The sequence below is a fragment of the Haliotis rufescens genome, unplaced genomic scaffold (assembly GCF_023055435.1).
Source record: "Haliotis rufescens isolate VD_foot unplaced genomic scaffold, xgHalRufe1.0.p SCAF_15, whole genome shotgun sequence".
Classification (NCBI taxonomy): domain Eukaryota; kingdom Metazoa; phylum Mollusca; class Gastropoda; order Lepetellida; family Haliotidae; genus Haliotis; species Haliotis rufescens.
This window is the reverse complement of record NW_025963835.1, coordinates 9,926,691-9,945,865: the sequence shown is the minus strand read 5'-3', so window position 1 is coordinate 9,945,865 and position 19,175 is coordinate 9,926,691. Positions and strand designations below refer to the sequence as shown.

Sequence of the window (19,175 nt, the reverse complement as noted above, 5' to 3'; positions counted from 1 at the left end):
TGGTAAAAAAACCCGCATTTTTAAATATGTTACATCAGCGGTTAAAACTTTTTTTCAGGTTTGGCATTGTGATCTATGCGAAAGCTCCAAATGGCTTATTATGCACAGTTTAAAACATCCATTTCATGTCAGAACTATTTGAGTGGTATAACTGTAAATAAATTCAGGACCACATTGACTCGTTTTCGGCTCAGTCCTCACAATCTAGAAATTGATCGTGGACGACATTTCAATATTCCTCGTGAAAATGTAAAGTTTGTAACCTAAACCATAACGAAAATGAATATCACTTTTCGTTAAATTTTCTATATTATAGCCATCTAAGGCAAAGTTTTTACATCGTTCCAAATATTCTTAAGTTTAATACACTACTGTGAGCGCAAGACCCTATTATCAATATGAATACAGCAAAAAGTACTTGTTTTACGCCAATGCTGTAAGAACACAAATACTCAAACTTATGCAATTATTTTAAAACGGCTTTTTCAAAAAAAATACAAAGGAGTGTGTTGTTTTTTATACTGTTTGCACCTAAATTGTATTTCGTTTTTACAAAAAGTCCCGTGACCTACAAGTACTAAATAAAGTGAAGACTAATTATTCGTAATAGAATATATCTTCCTTCAACTGTGCGCGTTTTCTCATGAACAACAAAAAGTAGAGCTATGGAACCAGTGTGCACTGCACCTTTCATATTCCAACAAGCTCTCAACAACGACAACCTGGTCGTTATTTACAGGTTTTCTTTGTCGGTCATAACTGACGATTTTGCTAAATCTTGGTACAAAGGTGTATCTAGGGACACTATACAATATGACTTTATTTACGTTACCACCTTGCTTCCATGGAAACGGAAAGGGCATCTGCAGAGCTGATTCATCGATATTCAGAGATTTCGTCCAAAATTGGTATTTAGGTACAATGAGAGAGAGAGAGAGAGAGAGATTCTTTATTTCCTCCAGATGCGATTCCGAAGATTACAATGAATATATATTCAATTACACGCAGTTAACACAATAAAAAAAGGCACAACATATTTACAATTACACACAGTTTATCAAATTCAGATACCTAAATGATGACAGATTTTCACTAGAAGATATATATCAGAAGATGCTTAGTTTGTACAGATACGAGGAGAACTGAAGTATAATAGTTTCCCAGGTGTGTTGATCCAGATTGTGAGTAAATTTTGTTTCAGCCCCAAATAAGACTGATAACATATCTGTTTCATCTTGCATTTCAAAATCAACATATTTTTGAACGTCAAGTACGTCAATGAGAGAAGAGAAAAACGCATTTCTTTCTGATATCAGCGCTTCACAATGTAAAATAACGTGGCTGTCATAGTCAAAAGCATGCCTATTACAGAGCATGCACTCTTTCGAAAGTTTACTACGTGATGAGACTTTCACACAGAGTTGTAAAGCAGGTCGATATTCCGGGTACAGAAAAGCTAATTGCCAAAGTACATGGTATGTTAATTTCGTATGAATTCTCTTATAACGGGACATGCTTGCGTTATTTGATACATTTGTGAGCCATGATTGTTCTTCGTATTTGCATATAGTTTCGTTAACACGATTTCTCCATTTCAATTTTGGAGGGAAAGTACCGTACTGAGTATATGCACGAAGGTAGGGACTCAGATTGTATTTATCAAGTGTTGATTTAAGATCTCCACAGATTGTCTTTGAATTGACAGGGCTTGCAATGGACGCGCAAAAAATATCTTTTGCAAAGTTATTACAGTTCAGATTGCATAAACGACCAAGAAATAAAAGTTTGCATTTATCAATATATGCAGTAATTGTCCAAAGTCCAAGGTTCGAAATAGTAGATTCTGAGGGAGATCTTTTATCAAGACCCTGTACAATGCGTGCAAAATATCTTTGCGTTCCTTCCAACAGAGCGGCATGTTGACCCTTGATGTCATAGAGTAATTCACATCCATAAAGGCTGGTTGTGAGTATCATTCTGAGCCATATTTTCACACTTGAAATTGGATGAAGATCATAACTATTTAATCCTAAAGATCTTAGGGAGTTAATATTTTGTCTTGCTTTCTGACAGTACTTTTCAATTCTTGTTTTACAGGACAGATTGTATGTTAGAAGTATTCCACCATACACCGTAGAGTCAGTTGTAGTGATGTGTATATTACCAAGTTTACAATGACAGTTATATCCCTTGCGTTTTGCTTTGGTGAACACAATTATTGCACTTTTTGATGGATTATATGTTAGGCGCCACCTTGAGGCATATGTATGTACAATATCAAGGGATGTTTGTAAGCCTCTCGGTGATGCGCTAATAAGTGTAGTATCGTCGGCAAGCAAGACTGCAGGAATATCCATACCATATGCACGGATGCCACATTGTGCTTGTCTAAGGGCTGTAATGATGTCATTTATAAAAACAAGAAAAAACCAAGCAGAGATTACTCTGCCTTGGCCAACACCTTGCTGAACCATATATGTGTCTGATTGTTCACCTTGGAAGGAAATATAAGCATAACTATTTGTATAACAATGATGTAGTAATTTCCATGTATTACCTCTAATGCCCAGTTTATGTAGTTTGTAAAATAATCCATCGTGCCATATCCTATCGAATGCTTTTTCATTATCTAAGAAAGCTGCATAGACTGCAGAGTCCCTTTGTATGTAATACTGAATGCCTTCGATCAAAGTAAATACTGACATAATAGCTCCATGTTCTTTTCTAAAACCAAACTGTAGCATATCAGGAAAGTCTGGGTTAAGTCTACATAGTTTGTCTTCTATACGTTTGAGCAGTATTTTTTCAAAGAGTTTACAGAGACATGATGTGAGAGTAATACCTCTATAATTTCGAGGGTCAGATTTTTCATTCTTCCCCTTATATATTGGTATGACCATACCAAGTCTATAATCATAAGGTACATATTGTAGTTGCATCATATGATTAAAAAGTATACGTAAGGAATAAATAAGATGTTCTCCTGCATAGATAATATGTTCATTTGTAATCTTATCCGGACCTGGGGATTTATTCCTGCTGAGGGATTTGACGGCCTCTCTTATCTCTTGACATGTAAATTCTTTTTCCAATTCCTCATCAGGCCTCTCTCGTACTTGTTTAAATATCTGTACCTTACTAGTTATATCTTCTTTAAATACATCATCAAATCCTTCGGAATGGTAGGGTTTGGCTAAATCTGAAAAATATTTACCCCATAATCTGCAAATAGCTGAGGGTGTAGAACCACATTCATCCTTATAGTTAAGTATAGGTATCTCGGCCACCCTCCCTCGTTGTTTTCTAACAGTTTTATAAAAAGAATTTATATCAAGTTCAGCTGACCTCTCAATTTCCCTTAGGGTATTCTTTTTGTTGGACCTTTTCGATTTTCGATAGAGGCGCCTGAAGTGTCTCGTTTCAGTTTTATAAGAGATGCGCGAATCTGAGTTTTCGTCCCTGGGTTTACATTTCATTAGATTATTAGTTCATTGTACCCCCGCAACGAACTTAGGTGGTATAATGGAATAAGCGTGTCAGCCAGTCTGTCGGTCTGTCCACAGAAAATAACTTTCTGAACAATTCCTTTCAAACTAATTGACTGATTTCAATTAAACTTTGTACACGTGGTCACTTCAACATGTTGGGCACATTGCAATTGTTGTTTGTTTTTTTTCATTTGGGTGGAGTTATTGCCTTTTATAACTTCGTCATCTTAATTTGTCTGGACGACTTCAAAACTACTACATCGATTTCTTTCAGATATGTACGTAGGTGTAGCTAAGGACATGCATTCGTTAATTCCCCACAGGACAGTTCTAGTTAGCTTAATTTCTATCCATACATGCAAGATGTCCGAAAGGCTTTTGTGACGTATTGCCATCGGTCGTTGTACGGCGCGCGTCATCCGTCATGCGAAATCTATTCACAATCCAATACGATTTATTATGTTTATTATGTTTATTATGATTATTTATGTGATTTAATATGTCTAAATATAGCATTTACAGCTCACCTGGTACGAAGTCCGTGGTGAGCTTATGTCAGCTCCCCCAGAAGATCGAATGGTCGGTTCCTTACCGACATGAAATACTCTACAGGCAGTATGCCTAATGTTCTTTTTCGCTATTTTCAATCAACAATGGTCTTAATACAGGATATGCTAAACTGCTATAGAAAAGGTTTTGACTTCATATCCGAAAAATATAAACTTTAAGTGGCTATATTTGGAAACCTACGGGTTTTTTTTAACCAAACATCATTGCATTGGAATTCCTGTCGTTTGTAATAGCATATGATTCTGGTGTATGCATCCGTAATACTGCAACAAAATGTCGATTATGGTATGCCTAAAACTCTGTTAATGGACCATTCCAACACCACCATCTACAACTTGGTCTGATCTGCTTGGGCTGAATACACCTTTCCGTCATTACGGTGATACATAAGAGGTTACCTTGCAGAGTATCGAAAAATAACCTTTGCAAAACAGTAAGTTTGATCAAAATCGGTTAAAAGGGTTAGGGGTCATAAACCCTATTAAGACGCCTGACTATAACAATCAGTTTGTCGCTGTGGAGAGGGAATCTAAAAATGATTAAGCATTTGCACATCTGGACAAAGTAACGATCAATTACATCTGCGAAGTTTCATTAAGTATTATTTCATAGCGCTAACCTTCAATGTAAAAAAAATATTATCGATCACTTCAACCCTTAATGTAAAATAAATTACATTAAGAGTATCATTTATATTAATGTGACAGATACAACATTGTACATATTTATTTTATTCACCTTCAGTATCTGCTTTTAAGTGTTCAACTTTAAACATAAATCATTAGTTAAGATAGATTAAATGTAGTTAATATGCCCTTCATGTTGTAAGCCTTAACAAACCCAAGCCATGACGTGCTCAACTGATTGGCCAAGCTAACCCTCAAAGTTGACCCTTTGTCTCACTGCATGTTCTCAGTCTGCACACATTTCCTGCACAGACAAGTTGACAGATGAAATAATCTAAAATCAGGTTAGTATAAATATATATGTGTATACTTGTATGTAATTGCAGTTAAATGTTGCAGTAAATTAAACCTATAATACTAAACTTAACTAAACGTGTTTAATATTATCATATTCCCAGTTACAATCTATTTAAGTAAATGTGGTAAACAAGACTTCTAAATTGTAAGCTTTGTCATTACTAATATATCACTTTTCTGTCTCTTTATTCTTGTATGTATGAGGAAGAATGTATGTGTTGTTTTATGGAATAAGCTATGTTTTAATTGCTTTTGTGATCAGTTCTGTATAATATACATTCTGTACTATGCGGGATCCGGAGAAATATTTTAACGTGTATGTAAATAGTTGTATTAGTCATTGTTATAAAAGTATATGTTTTATTCAGATATCCGGAATTATAAGTTGCAGTGCTAGTCGGTAAGACACCCGAGTCTCACCCACAGGGTAGGCACATAATAACTTGTAAAGTCAGTTTCAATATTTGTGTAACACATAAGTGTATCACACCCGTAAAGACATGTATATATATGTATTTTTGAAAGAGATTTATAATCTCTTTACACCTAGTTAATATATAAATAATTATTCTATTTGGTTCTTACATCAGTTAGCAGATCATTGTACAGTGTAACAACTAATATATGAAGAAGATGTGTTTGTAATGTAAAATGGTTTGTAATATTGTGATGTCGATGATTGCATTATGTATATTGTTAATATTACTTATCATTCCTTTAATATGTTTCAGGGTGTAGATACTAGATACTACATATTAGATAGATAAATATGTGACCGATCCGGATCCATTGGCGAAATAAACGTCTCTCACCCGTAGCGTGTGTTTGGCTATCACATCATTCACTGCCCTGCTACAAATGGAGCCCCCAGTGAGGACCATAGTCGCCATGGAAGGAATGACATAGATCGCCAGCATCATCAACTTTTGATGATTTCTTTGAAGTGACCTTTGTGTGACCTTGGACACTGTCACGTGACATTTGTGTGTTTATTGTGACTTTTCCAGTATTTGATATTGCTACTTCAGCTTGGACATTCAATTCAATTCATGGACATTCTGATCATGTGAGTCCTCATCATGTATAAATTCATTGTAACAATGTTACATCCTTTGCTAGCTAGCATTTAAATTTAAATTTACTTTGTACCTGGCGCCAGTTCAATTAAGTTGTGTAAACTGTGACTTTGTGTACGTCACATATTTCGTATTTTGTTCATGTACAAAGCTTTGTATTACAGTAGACTTCTTTGTCAGCTACTTCTCATTATTCTGTTGGTACCAATATTATCTACGTAGCTACAGGTTTTTTATTATATCATGTGTTTAGTTTAGTTTAGTTAAGTTTAGTTCTGTTTGGTATTGTTAAGTTTAGCTTAGCTTAGTTTATTTTTGTATAGTTTTGATTTAGTTTACCATCAGCTTTTAGTTAGTTTACTTATATAATGGTACTCAGTGTGTATGTGTGTATGAAAATGGCTTGATTTCATTTCTACACTCTCTCCTTGTTTAATCAAATAAAAGGTTAGCAAATAAAATTTAATGGTATAAACAACATGTAAGCTAAACATGTCTTAATTTACTGACTGTATGACGACAGACTTTTGCACTTTCTTTGAACATTTCACATTTTGATTCCAACATCCCCTTCCACTCCCTCTGTGTTGTCTGTAGATTTAGTATTTAGTCACTTCCTTGGTTTGTAAATACACTATGTAAGTATTGTATTTTCAACTTGGGATTTGTCGTATGCCTAGCATTATATTCAAGTATATGTACACCCTGTCGTTTGTGCACTTGTGCTGCGTTTCTTTCTTTTGAACGCCATGATATAACGGGAATACTGTTTAAACCGGCCTTAAACCTGCCTTACACTAAACTCACTCACTCTTTTTTGTGTGTGAGTATATTATTACACTTTGCCGTCACACGTGCTATTTTGGGAGGGATTGCCTTTCAGCTTAGTTTGTGTATTAGTTGTCTGAACTAAACATTCCACTTGTTTGTCTTTGTTTGCCCTAGTAGTTGGTACAGGTACTCTGTCATTTACTTGAACTCGCATTATCCACTCCACTACACACGTGTATAGTAGATATTTTCTATTTTGCGTTCTCATAGCTGTATTTCTGCACGATTGCAACATGCGTCATGTTGCTTATTTCATGCTTCGGTGCATGTGTCCTTAGTCATACTCATATAGTTACATGCCAGTGTGACCCTCTATATCACTTGGTACTTCCTACACACTCACCACGCGATTAGTGTTTCACTCATTTGACTTCCTGGTACCCTTCGATATTCCCTCTTTACCTCGTTGGCACATGGTCTGCTTTTTGAGCAGTTGTGTTTGTTTTCTTTGCCTACTTCTGCTGCATTCCTTAACCATGGAGTTCAAGGATGAGGAGCTGGAAGGCATGGCCACACTTTTTAAGAAGTTGGGGATGCAACCGAAGGCTGACACGCATGAGGATTTTAAAGCCTGGATCAAGGACATGTATTCTCGCCAAGGCCCTCTTACCGGGGAATATGAAGAGACATCGCGACATCCTACTCAACCAGAGACACAGGATGTTAAGCCCGTAGCTGTAGCATACCATCAGTTCCCTAAGCTGCCATTGTTTAGTGGAGATTATCAGGGCAAGGATGTCTCATTTGACCTTTGGACTTACGAAGTGGATTGTCTCTTGAAGTCAACAATCCTTTACACCAGATGTCATGGATCAGGCCATCAGGCATTCCTTGAAGGGAGAGGCAGCCAGAGTAGCAATGAGGCTAGGATCCAAGGCTTTAATACAGGATTTACTGAACAAACTCTACAGTATTTATGGAACTGTTCAGCGCAGAGCAGCTATCTTGGCTCAGTTTTATAGCGCTTCCCAGGGTGAAGTTGAAGATGTTGCTGCTTGGGGATGCCGTTTGGAACACTTGCTTTCCAAAGTCACGGATCACCACGCTATTCCTTTTCAAGAACAGGATGACATGTTGAGGAATATGTTGTGGAGTGGTCTTAGGCCATCATTGAAGAATGTGTCCGGCCATAAGTTTGATTCTGTCTCCTCCTTTGATGGACTCAGGATATCCCTGAGGGAGATCGAGTATGACATGAAGCAAGGAAGAGATCCAACACCATCACCTAGGAATAGAACTGCTACTGCCAAGATGGCCTCCGAGTCTTATACAGTGACTAAGAAAGATATTGATAGTCTGACTTCTGCTATCCAACATTTGCAATGTCAGGTTACAGATCTGAAGACCAAGCAACGGGAGACAGCCTATGCCTATCAGCACCAGGCTATCACCCCCAGTCAACAGAGGGGCAGACGCCGAGGCAATCTGCCATTTACCTCTCAGGAAGTGATTGCACCACCCCAAGGAGCTACCCCATATGGATCCTTCTCACCCCACGGCTTGGATCAAGGACCAGATGATAGAGTGTACACACCACAAGGTATTGGAGCTACCACAAACCCTTACTACAGAGGTGCAAGAGTAAACCATAGAGGACAGGGACCTACACTTCCTACATCTGGTGCACAGAGGAACCCGTATCCACCACCACCTGAGAAGGATTATCCTTATTCTACTAGGTCTCAGGAAGTTACATGCTTCAGATGTGGTTACCCAGGACACATTGCCAATTGATGTCGAGTTCGTCAGGACCATCTTCGTCGCCCTTTAAACTGGCAAGGGTCTATGGGCAGGGGTCACCACTAGACTTACTTCAGAACCCCAACAGAGTACCTGAAGGATTAGTTGGTCAAGCAAATGAAGATAACATCATGCTTGATGGTAAGCCAGTTCGAGCTTTACTTGACACAGGAGCCACAGTGTCCATCATATCTGAGTCCTTTTATGAGGAACAGTTACAGCACATTGAACTGGAGCCCCTCGGTAATATTTTGGACATTGAGTGTGCAGGCGGCGAGACTTTACCATATAAGGGGTTTATTAAAGTGGATGTATCCATCACTGGAGGAGGTGTTGATGTGGATGCTGTTCCATGTTTATTCCTGATAGTACCAAGTACCAGATACAGTGCCCGCGTACCAGTACTTCTAGGAACTAACATCTTGAACTGCTTATTGGACAATTGCCGGAACCAGCATGGAACTAGGTTTCTACAGAAGGCCCCATTGCACACCCCATGGTATTTAACCTACAGGACTATTGTGCTTGGAGAGAAGGAACTGGAACGGAACAAGTGGCGACTTGGACTTTTGAGAAGCCCTGAAGACAGGAATGTCATGATCCCAGCTAATGGTAGAGTTGTAGTGAAGGGTCAAGTAACCAAGGGATTAAGGACATCTAGACTTTGTGCTCTTCTACAACAAACCCCACAGGCATCCATTCCTTCTGATGTCGACATAGCTCCAACAGTCATCACTTATGACAAGGACAGCCCAGGTGACATCGAAGTGCATGTTTTCAACATCACCACCCGTACCATAGTTATACCTCCCAGATCCTTACTCTGTGAACTTCAACCAGTGACTCTGCAGGATGCACTATGTGGTCGACCTATAGATGAGAAGACTCTATTGGAACAAGTGGAAATAGAGAAAGAGAGTTTGACTTCTCAGGAGATAGAACAAGGCCTTGATGTTATCTTGAAGTTCAAGGACGAAGAGGATCTTGGGCACTCATCAGCTGTTCAACACCGGATTGATTTGACAGATGACCATCCTTTTAAGCAAAGACATCGTCGAATACCACCAGCCATGTTTGATGAGGTCCGAAGTCACTTACAACAACTTTTGTCTGCAGGAGTCATCCGAAGTTCACATAGCCCTTGGGCATCCAATGTTGTCTTAGCTAGGAAGAAGAATGGAGCTTTAAGGATGTGTATAGATTTTAGACAGCTTAACAACCGAACCATCAAGGATTCTTATGCTTTACCACGTATCGAGGAGCTGTTAGACTGTTTAGGAGGCATGACCTATTTCTCTGTTTTGGATATGAAGAGCGGGTACCATCAGGTTGAGATAGAGGAGAGCCATAAGGAAAGAACTGCCTTTACTGTTGGACCATTGGGTTTCTTTGAATATAACAGGATGCCATTTGGTCTTTCCAATGCCCCAGCGACTTACCAGCGACTTATGGAGCAGTGTCTCGAGGGACTCCATCTGAAGATCTGCCTCATCTACCTCGATGACCTTATAATCTTTTCAAAGACTTATGAGGAACATGTTCAACGTCTAGAGATGGTTTTCAGAAGACTCCAGGAATGTGGACTGAAGCTCGCGCCAAAGAAGTGTAAATTCTTCAAGCGCCGGGTGAGATATGTTGGCTATATAGTTTCTGCTAATGGCATCGAGGCAGACCAAGAAAAGGTTGACAAGATAAAGAACTGGCCTACACCATCAACTCCTGAGAAAGTTAGGAAGTTTCTCGGATTTGCTGGTTATTACCGGAAATTCGTGAAAGACTTTTCTAGCATTGCAAGACCTCTGTCTGAACTGATGCCAAAGTGTGCCAAGAAATCCAGGAAACAAGCCACAAAGACTATGATATGGAAGTGGGGTCAGGACCAAGAAAGAGCCTTTGAGGAGATCAAGACATGCCTTTCATCCCCACCCGTTTTAGGGTATGCTGACTACACAAAGCCCTTCGAGCTCAATACAGATGCCAGCACTCAGGGTTTGGGAGCAGTACTGTATCAGCATCAAGATGGCCACCCACGAGTCATAGCATATGCAAGTAGGGGACTGAAACCTTCTGAAAGAAACTTCTCTGCACATAAACTGGAGTTTCTGTGTTTAAAGTGGTCAATTTCAGAAAAGTTTCATGACTATTTGTATGGTCAGGACTTTGTGGTGATGACTGACAACAATCCCTTGACGTACGTTCTGACCACAGCTCGATTGGATGCTACTGGACACCGTTGGTTAGCTTCTCTAGCCAACTACAACTTTACCATCCAGTACAGATCAGGAAAATCCAACATAGATGCTGATGCCCTGTCCAGATTGCCTCAAAGAGAACATCAAGTACACATGGAAGAGGTCAACAAGGACTCAATAAGAGCAATCTGTGAAATTTTACAAGTGTCCAGTCTTGTTCAAAGTTTGATTCTATCCACCCCTGACATAGATGAGCAAGAAGAGATAACTGAAGACAGATGCGAGTTTAATGCCAGGGATTGGAGACGAACTCAATCAAAGGATCCAGAGATTGGTATCATCATTGATCATCTCAGAAACAGGACTAAACCAGACAGGACACATTTTATTGGGAATCAAGAGATGACTACGCTGTTGAAAAGTTTTCAGCACTTTCAGCTAAAGCGAGGTGTTTTGTATAGAGTCATCAAGACAGATGGAGAAGATCAAGAACAGTTAGTCCTTCCAACAAGATGTAGATCGGCATATTGCGAAGTCTCCACGACAACGTTGGGCATCCAGGGAGAGACAGGACCTTGTCTCTCATCAAGGACAGATTTTATTGGCCTGGGATGACCAAGGATGTAGAGACTCATGTTCAACGATGTGTGCCATGTCTGCGTCGTAAAACACCAACAGGAAGAGCTCCACTGGTCAGTATAGAAACCTCACAGCCTCTAGAACTGGTCTGCATGGACTTTCTCACCCTGGAGCCATCAAAGGGAGGACAGCAACATGTTCTAGTTGTGACTGACCACTTCACCCGCTATGCCCAGGCCTACGCTACCAAGAACATGACGGCCAAGACAACTGCTGAAGTCTTCTTCAACAATTTCATTCTACATTATGGGATACCTAAGCGTATTCACTCGGATCAAGGAGCAAACTTCACTGGGAATCTCATGCGAGAGTTATGTCAGCTTCTGAAAATCAACAAATCTCGGACCACACCATATCATCCAATGGGGAATGGAATGTGTGAACGTTTTAACAGGACTCTCTGCAACATGCTTGGTACTCTTGATCCAGATAGCAAGAAGAACTGGAAAGCCTATGTTGGACCACTAGTACACGCATATAACAGTACTCGCCATGAATCAACAGGCTTTGCACCATTCTTCTTGATGTATGGACGTCATCCACGTCTCCCGGTGGATATAGCTTTTGGACTTGACATGGATTCAGCCAAGTCAACATCAATGACCTGTTACATCAAAGACTTGAAAGATCGTCTCACCCAAGCTTATGACATAGCATCGTCTGCAGGTAAGAAAGCCCAGTCCAGGAACAAGAGTTTCTACGACCAGAAAGCAAGAGCAGCTGTCATTGAGAAGGGAGACAGAGTACTTGTAAAGGTGGTTGCCTTTGACGGCCGGCACAAGTTAGCAGACAGATGGGAAGAAGATATTTATGTCATCTTGGACCAACCAAATCCATCCATACCAGTTGTTGTCGTTGGTAAGGAGAATGGACACGGACGGACAAGAACCTTGCACAGGAATTTACTGCTTCCTATCGGCTCTCTTCCCCAAACAGCGCCAGTACCTAAACCAAGACGAATCAAGTCTCCACAACCACAACCTAAAGTTCGACCAAGGACGTGTGTAAACCAGTCACCCAGAGAAGACACCACAGGCATCTCACAGGATGAAGATGAACTGGAAGATGGAGAAGATATGGTGTTAGTCACCACTCATCATTCGGACTCTGCAGGGTCAGCTCTTTATCCAGCTGACAGGCCACCTGAAGACAAGACGAACGAAGATGTTGAGAGTGAGGACCAGAACACTGAAGTTGATGGAAGGGATGAGACTGCAGATGTTGAACAACAGGAACAGCCTTCAGAAGAACCCCCAGTTCCACCTGTGGATGTCCCACCAGACAGAGAACTTGCTGCTGCTGCACCGATTCCAACGGTACCACCGAATCCTCAACCAAGGAGGTCTGTTTCGAGAGCGGAGACCCCCTAAATGGATGAGCGGTGGTGAGTTTGCTCTTTCAGCAGTTACTCAACCAGACTGGTTATCTCGAGCAAACTATCTCAGTTCTCTCATAGAGGAAGGATTGCTTGAGGGCCAGCCAAAACGTCTCTCTGATGCTCTACTGGATCAGGTCACAGGAAAGAATAAATGACGAGGACGTCATTTCACCAAGGGGGGAAGTGTGTGACAGATACAACATTGTACATATTTATTTTATTCACCTTCAGTATCTGCTTTTAAGTGTTCAACGTTAAACAGAAATAATTAGTTAAGATAGATTAAATGTAGTTAATATGTCCTTCATGTTGTAAGCCTTAACAAACCAAAGCCATGACGTGCTCAACTGATTGGCCAAGCTAACCCTCAAAGTTGACCCTTTCCTGCACAGACAAGTTGACAGATGAAATAATCTAAAATCAGGTTAGTATAATATATATGTGTATACTTGTATGTTATTGCAGTTAAATGTTGCAGTATATTAAACCTATAATACTAAACTTAACTAAACGTGTTTAATATTATCATATTCTCAGTTACAATCTATTTAAGTAAATGTGGTAAACAAGACTTCTAAATTGTAAGCTTTGTCATTACTAATATATCACTTTTCTGTCTCTTTATTCTTGTATGTATGAGGAAGAATGTATGTGTTGTTTTATGGAATAAGCTATGTTTTAATTGCTTTTGTGATCAGTTCTGTATAATATACATTCTGTACTATGCGGGGTCCAGAGAAATATTTTAACGTGTATGTAAATAATTGTATTAGTCATTGTTATAAAAGTATATGTTTTATTCAGATATCCGGAATTATAAGTTGCGGTGCTAGTCGGGAAGATACCCCAGTCTCACCCACAGGGTAGGCACATAATAACTTGTAAAGTCAGTTTCAATATTTGTGTAACACATAAGTGTATCACACCCGTAGAGGCGTGTATATGTATGTATTTTGAAAGAGATTTATAATCTCTTTACACCTAGTTAATATATAAATAATTATTCTATTTGGTTCTTACATCAGTTAGCAGATCATTGTACAGTGTAACAACTAATATATGAAGAAGATGTGTTTGTAATGTAAAATGGTTTGTAATACTGTGATGTCGATGATTGCATTATGTATATTGTTAATATTACTTATCATTCCTTTAATATGTTTCAGGGTGTAGATACTAGATACTACATATTAGATAGATAAATATGTGACCGATCCATTGGCGAAATGAACGTCTCTCACCCGTTGCGTGTGTTTGGCTATCACATCATTCACTGCCCTGCTACATTAAGAGTTGTAACAAGGGTGAACCCGCAACCCTTAATGTATTTTTTTTACATTAAGAGTAATGTTTACATTAAGGGTTGTAAACAGAGCCATGTCATACCTGAATGTGCTGTGGCACGATTATCTCTGACGCAGGTACAATCAGTTGCAGAGAAAATAGTGTTGGGCGGACAGGGTCTTGTTATCCAGCTATTGGCCACTCGCTGTTGATACATCGCCTCGTCATCAGAAAAGGGACGGTATCCTGATTCCTGGCAGTGACCTTCGCAAAATAGAAAATAAATGAATTCGGTCGACTCTCAGGAAGATGTCAGGAGAAAAAAACCATAAGGCATGTTAAAAAAGAAGGCAATCGACTTAGGTATGTGTGCACTTGCGTGTTGGCGGCACAGCACAAGCTTCTTAATTAATTACTGGTGCTTCTGTACACACTGCTTGTACTATTGTTGTGTTTTGCTTGTTGAAATACATGGAACGTAAGGCCATCATCAATGTTATATATTAGGTGGTCTCAAACGTATGTCAGCAGTATTGTTGGCATGGGTTTTGACGTTGATTTAATAGTTATTTAGTTGTATTATAAATGAATAGTATAAGCCACCATAACTCGAATCTTATTTGAGCCGTGGATTAGGTTCGATATGATTGTCATCGTACTCGATGGCGTGGCTGTTGCTCACATCATCAACTACTATAAGTACTACTACAAAATAGTTTGAGGGCCATATATTGTTTAACAATATTTACTTATTTCTATAGGAATTAGACAATTATATAATATACAACTGGTAATATTATTTATATATACTGATACTATCGTGTCGAATTTGTAATTTTACTGATTTCATTAGAAATATTACTAAATGGATCGGCAATATTTAAACAAAACTTAACGATTTAAGCCATGTTGATTGTTTAACGATCAGTCTTTTGGCCGAGCCAATGTTTTTTGCATTTCATCATGTTTAGAAAACAAACACGCTCACACACACACACACACGCACGCACGCACGCACACTCACACACATGCGCGCTGATATATACGAGGACATGAAAAGGAAGTTACCTGAAACTGTTAATGATGACAGCAGATGTTTTACTATTATAAAACTACTTACTGCTTGTGTTCGTGAGAGTTGCAGATATGCTTTGTGTTGCGTTGTATAAGCACACGTCTTTACATTGGTTGGATAAACTGGCTTTACAACCACCATTAGCAAGTATCTGTAACTCTTGACAACAACGGACACTTCTGACTCTTCCACCGACGCATTCATAGTACGTGCGACAGTTGCCACCAACTGAGACGTGTGCATTTCCTGCTGTGTCCATACAGGGATCTGGAGAAAAAAAGTTATTGGCTAGAATATATAGAGATAAAAACACGAGTGCCTGTCAGATACCATTTATCTTACAACGAGTTGTTTCAAAACGTATAGATACGCTTTGAAACAACGAGTGTAAGTTAATGGTATCTGACAGGCACGAGTGCAGTAATCTGTTTCTTACACACCATAAAATCGCACCTTTTAAGCGTCGACTCGATGCATTTTGTCTGTTCTCATGATCGCAGTGGCGCATTAATACATAACACACCGGTAATGAATGGCGTCATCCGACGTACTGCTTACTATTCATAAATAATGTGACCCTACACCTGAACCTAAAAACGTTTCCGCCATCAGTGGATTACAAAGGCGATGATGATAGTGCATGATGCCGACTTAAAAAAATTCCCCTCAAAGAAATTACCAAATATGTACAACAATGTTTACTACCGTATGACATCACTGCCGGTGACCGACTTCTACAAAATGGCATGTTCACTGACACCAGTACACGGGATTTTCAGAGGAGGATTTTCGTTGATTGAGGGATGGTACATACATAAATGTGCCATGTAAGTAATCAGAAATAATCAGAGAACTGCGTACTGTAATTTGTGATTTTTTAAAAATGTTTTCCAATATAACAAAGAGAATTTATCAGAAATGCAGATAACTACCGTCGTCGTTGTGCGTGACTTTGCATCTGTCATGGCGTCACACAGGACGGGAACGTTTACGATTTCTGTTGAATTTCCCTGATCATTGAAATGTATATAATTTTAATTCCATTATTCGTGCTACGATACTCTCACCACGAATATTCTCAAACGCGTCAGCCAATGTATGCAACAATTAGACGAATTGATCTCTCAAAATGGGAGAGAGTAAAATCTGAATTTTATCTGATCACCAATGTGCTATTTTTTTAATTCAATCCTTCGACTAAATGTCTGATATTTAGATTTTTAAACACACAGTAATTTTGGTTTGCCTCAAATGACAGTGGATTATATCACAGAAGAGGGAATTACGAACAGAATTCAAAACTTGTTGTGTGCGTGATGATGTATTTCGAATTTTAGTCGACTTCGAAGTGAGGGTTGAAGAGGAAAGACATATATATCGTCGGATCATATGTTTTCGGACATCAGACGTTTCAGACGGCAATGTTTATCGCGAATTACTCCCGCTATAACAAGGGTTGTGGTGTCAACAGACATTGTAAATACTCAGATGATGGCTTGATTTTTAGATAAAGCTGTTTTTGATAAGTGAATGAGATGTTTTACGGTTCTTGTGATTTGCGTCCGAAAACCCACAACACGGGAATATATCTATTTACACTCTAAAACCATTAGATCTACGTTCAACACAGATGTAGGTGGACATTCGACTGAAGCACGAGCAACTTATCAATGACTTATGATCTGGAAAATAGTCCGTCATCACAATGGAGTAGCCAATCACTTGCCTGGAATTTGATCTCACACATATGTTTCATGCCAGTTATCTCAAATGGGTTTCTCACCCACAGGTGTGTAAGAATAACATTTATTACATGACATGACGTATAAGCAACAGTGATAGTTTGATTCTTGTTCGTTGGCTATCACTGCTTCATTTCAGATCACTCACCCTGTGATCTCTATTCTAAAAGTCAAGTATTTCTTTAACTGGCTTGAGTCTTTGTGAGATACATTTGGACTAAGGGCATTCGTGAATATAAATTATAGAGAGTGTTTTACTGTCAAATTACATTATGGCCGTTATTGAATTCTTTATCCTTACCTGACGTTAATACGATATCCCATAAATATGAACTATAAATAAAGCCATAACTCACAGTCAGAAGTGTACCAATAGTAGAATGTTATTTCTGTCTCTGTGCATCGTTTTTATTTGTCCAAGGAATAACGTTGAACCATGAATAAGAAATGTCACTATATTTTGAATACACTACTGTAATTCTTCTGGTGCTATGAACTAATCAGGAACCGTTTTTCATATTTTGTTGCTACGGTTTCCTAGTCGAAAAGATGAATGAGAGTCGTAAGACACAGCATGGTCTCGACATGTTTATGGATTCATAGACACATTTTTCACAGTTAATAATACATATTAATAGAATAAAGAAGTACCAATAAACATCAGTTTCCCCTGTGAAACAAATATATGTAAGCCAGTTTCACCGGGAACATCAACTTGACGCTATATGATGATTTGGGTGGGTTTAGGGTATTGTTTGCTAATGGTTCCGTCTTTTTCGTTTCACATTTTATAAGCCATTCAGTATTTCTTCCAGAACTCAGTACGTTAATCATGGCAAGTGCTTAACAAGTGTAATTTGCTGTTCAACGTGTTCAAATGAGTTGGTTGTATTTCTCACACCTATCACATGAACTAACATTTTGACGTGTCGTGTCTTGCTTGATAAACTTTCAAGAAAGGTCTTCGTCGTCCAAACTGCAAATATTATATGAGTCATGTCTCTACATGACGCACGTGCGTTGTGTCACGTGGTGGTGGGTTGGGTGTGATGGTGGGGGGGGGGGGGGGGGGGGGGGGTGAGGGTGTGTGTCATGGTGGGACGCCTCTGTCAACCCGCACTTCGGTTCTCGAGATTTTATCCACGCTCTATCCCCTCTTTAGCCCAATAAGGAAGTTATATACACTTTTCGGTTTGGTGTTGGCACTGCACGTGTGTTTCCTAAAGCCACAATGACAATGGATTTGTACAACTATTTTTTACCTTGACAGACATCTCATTGAAATTTGATATGTGTTATTCATGATACATTAAAATCATCTGCAAATAATGACCCAACAACAAAGTGAATCGATGCTCATGGTGTCACTCTCTGGATTGTCTGGTCCAGGCTCGATTAACTGCTCTTGCTCCTTATTTGTATGTATTTCTGTTGAGATATAAACTAGGTAAACTGTTGGGCTGACTAATTGCCATAAAAAAGATTTGACAAAAGCCTGTATGGTATCTAATATGCAGCTGTAACATGGGGAATCAGCTTGGGTCCAGCTGAAACAGTTCTTCATATAGTGGATGAAAAAACATTATTATCAGGAGTGTTTCATGGATTTGAACGTAAATTTGTAATATATTAAATAAACAATTTCATAAGGAGGCGCTGAAGAGAAGGCTCATCACCTTCCACAAAGAGGCTGGCAATAGAAGGTGTCCTAAAGGCGCCAAGACATACCTTGATTTTGTATTGCATTGATTCTTTTCTACACTGCTTTTTCTGGCTCCACCATAAATAACTGATCCATGATCTAATTTGACTTTCATCAAGTAAAAAACCTTCAGGCATTAAGGCTAGTCCCAAGAATATGGTCTCCGCCACAACTGTAATGAGAGTACCATTAAGAAAGAATTCGGGATTTAATGGGATTTATAACAAAAACTAATATAATTCGTCCTGGCTTGTCAATTCTAACATTCTATACAATGTCTAAACAAAATAACTTTTACATGTATTCCAAAGTCATCTGTGCTGCTTAACAAACATAAACCATGCTTTAACGATGATTGCAAAGAAGCTAGAAAGGCACAGAAAAGGACAGAGCATTATTTCTGTTGCCATCCCATGGTCGACAATTTGATATTAAAAATTATTAATGTTATTGTCCGACGTACTTTACAACCAAA

General features: G+C 39.0%; 1 protein-coding gene across 1 annotated transcript in view; it reads right to left on the bottom strand.

Annotated features, from left to right (window-relative positions):
• The window catches only part of LOC124147159 (mucin-5AC-like), a 77,288-nt gene that overhangs the window by 28,682 nt on the left and 29,431 nt on the right, over positions 1-19,175 (bottom strand). The window contains exons 4-5 of the mRNA XM_046517771.2: positions 15,302-15,523; positions 14,284-14,445 (exon numbers count right to left, since the gene is read on the bottom strand). Coding sequence (XP_046373727.2) covers positions 14,284-14,445; positions 15,302-15,523 — 384 coding nt within the window. The remainder of the gene's footprint in view (positions 1-14,283; positions 14,446-15,301; positions 15,524-19,175) is intronic.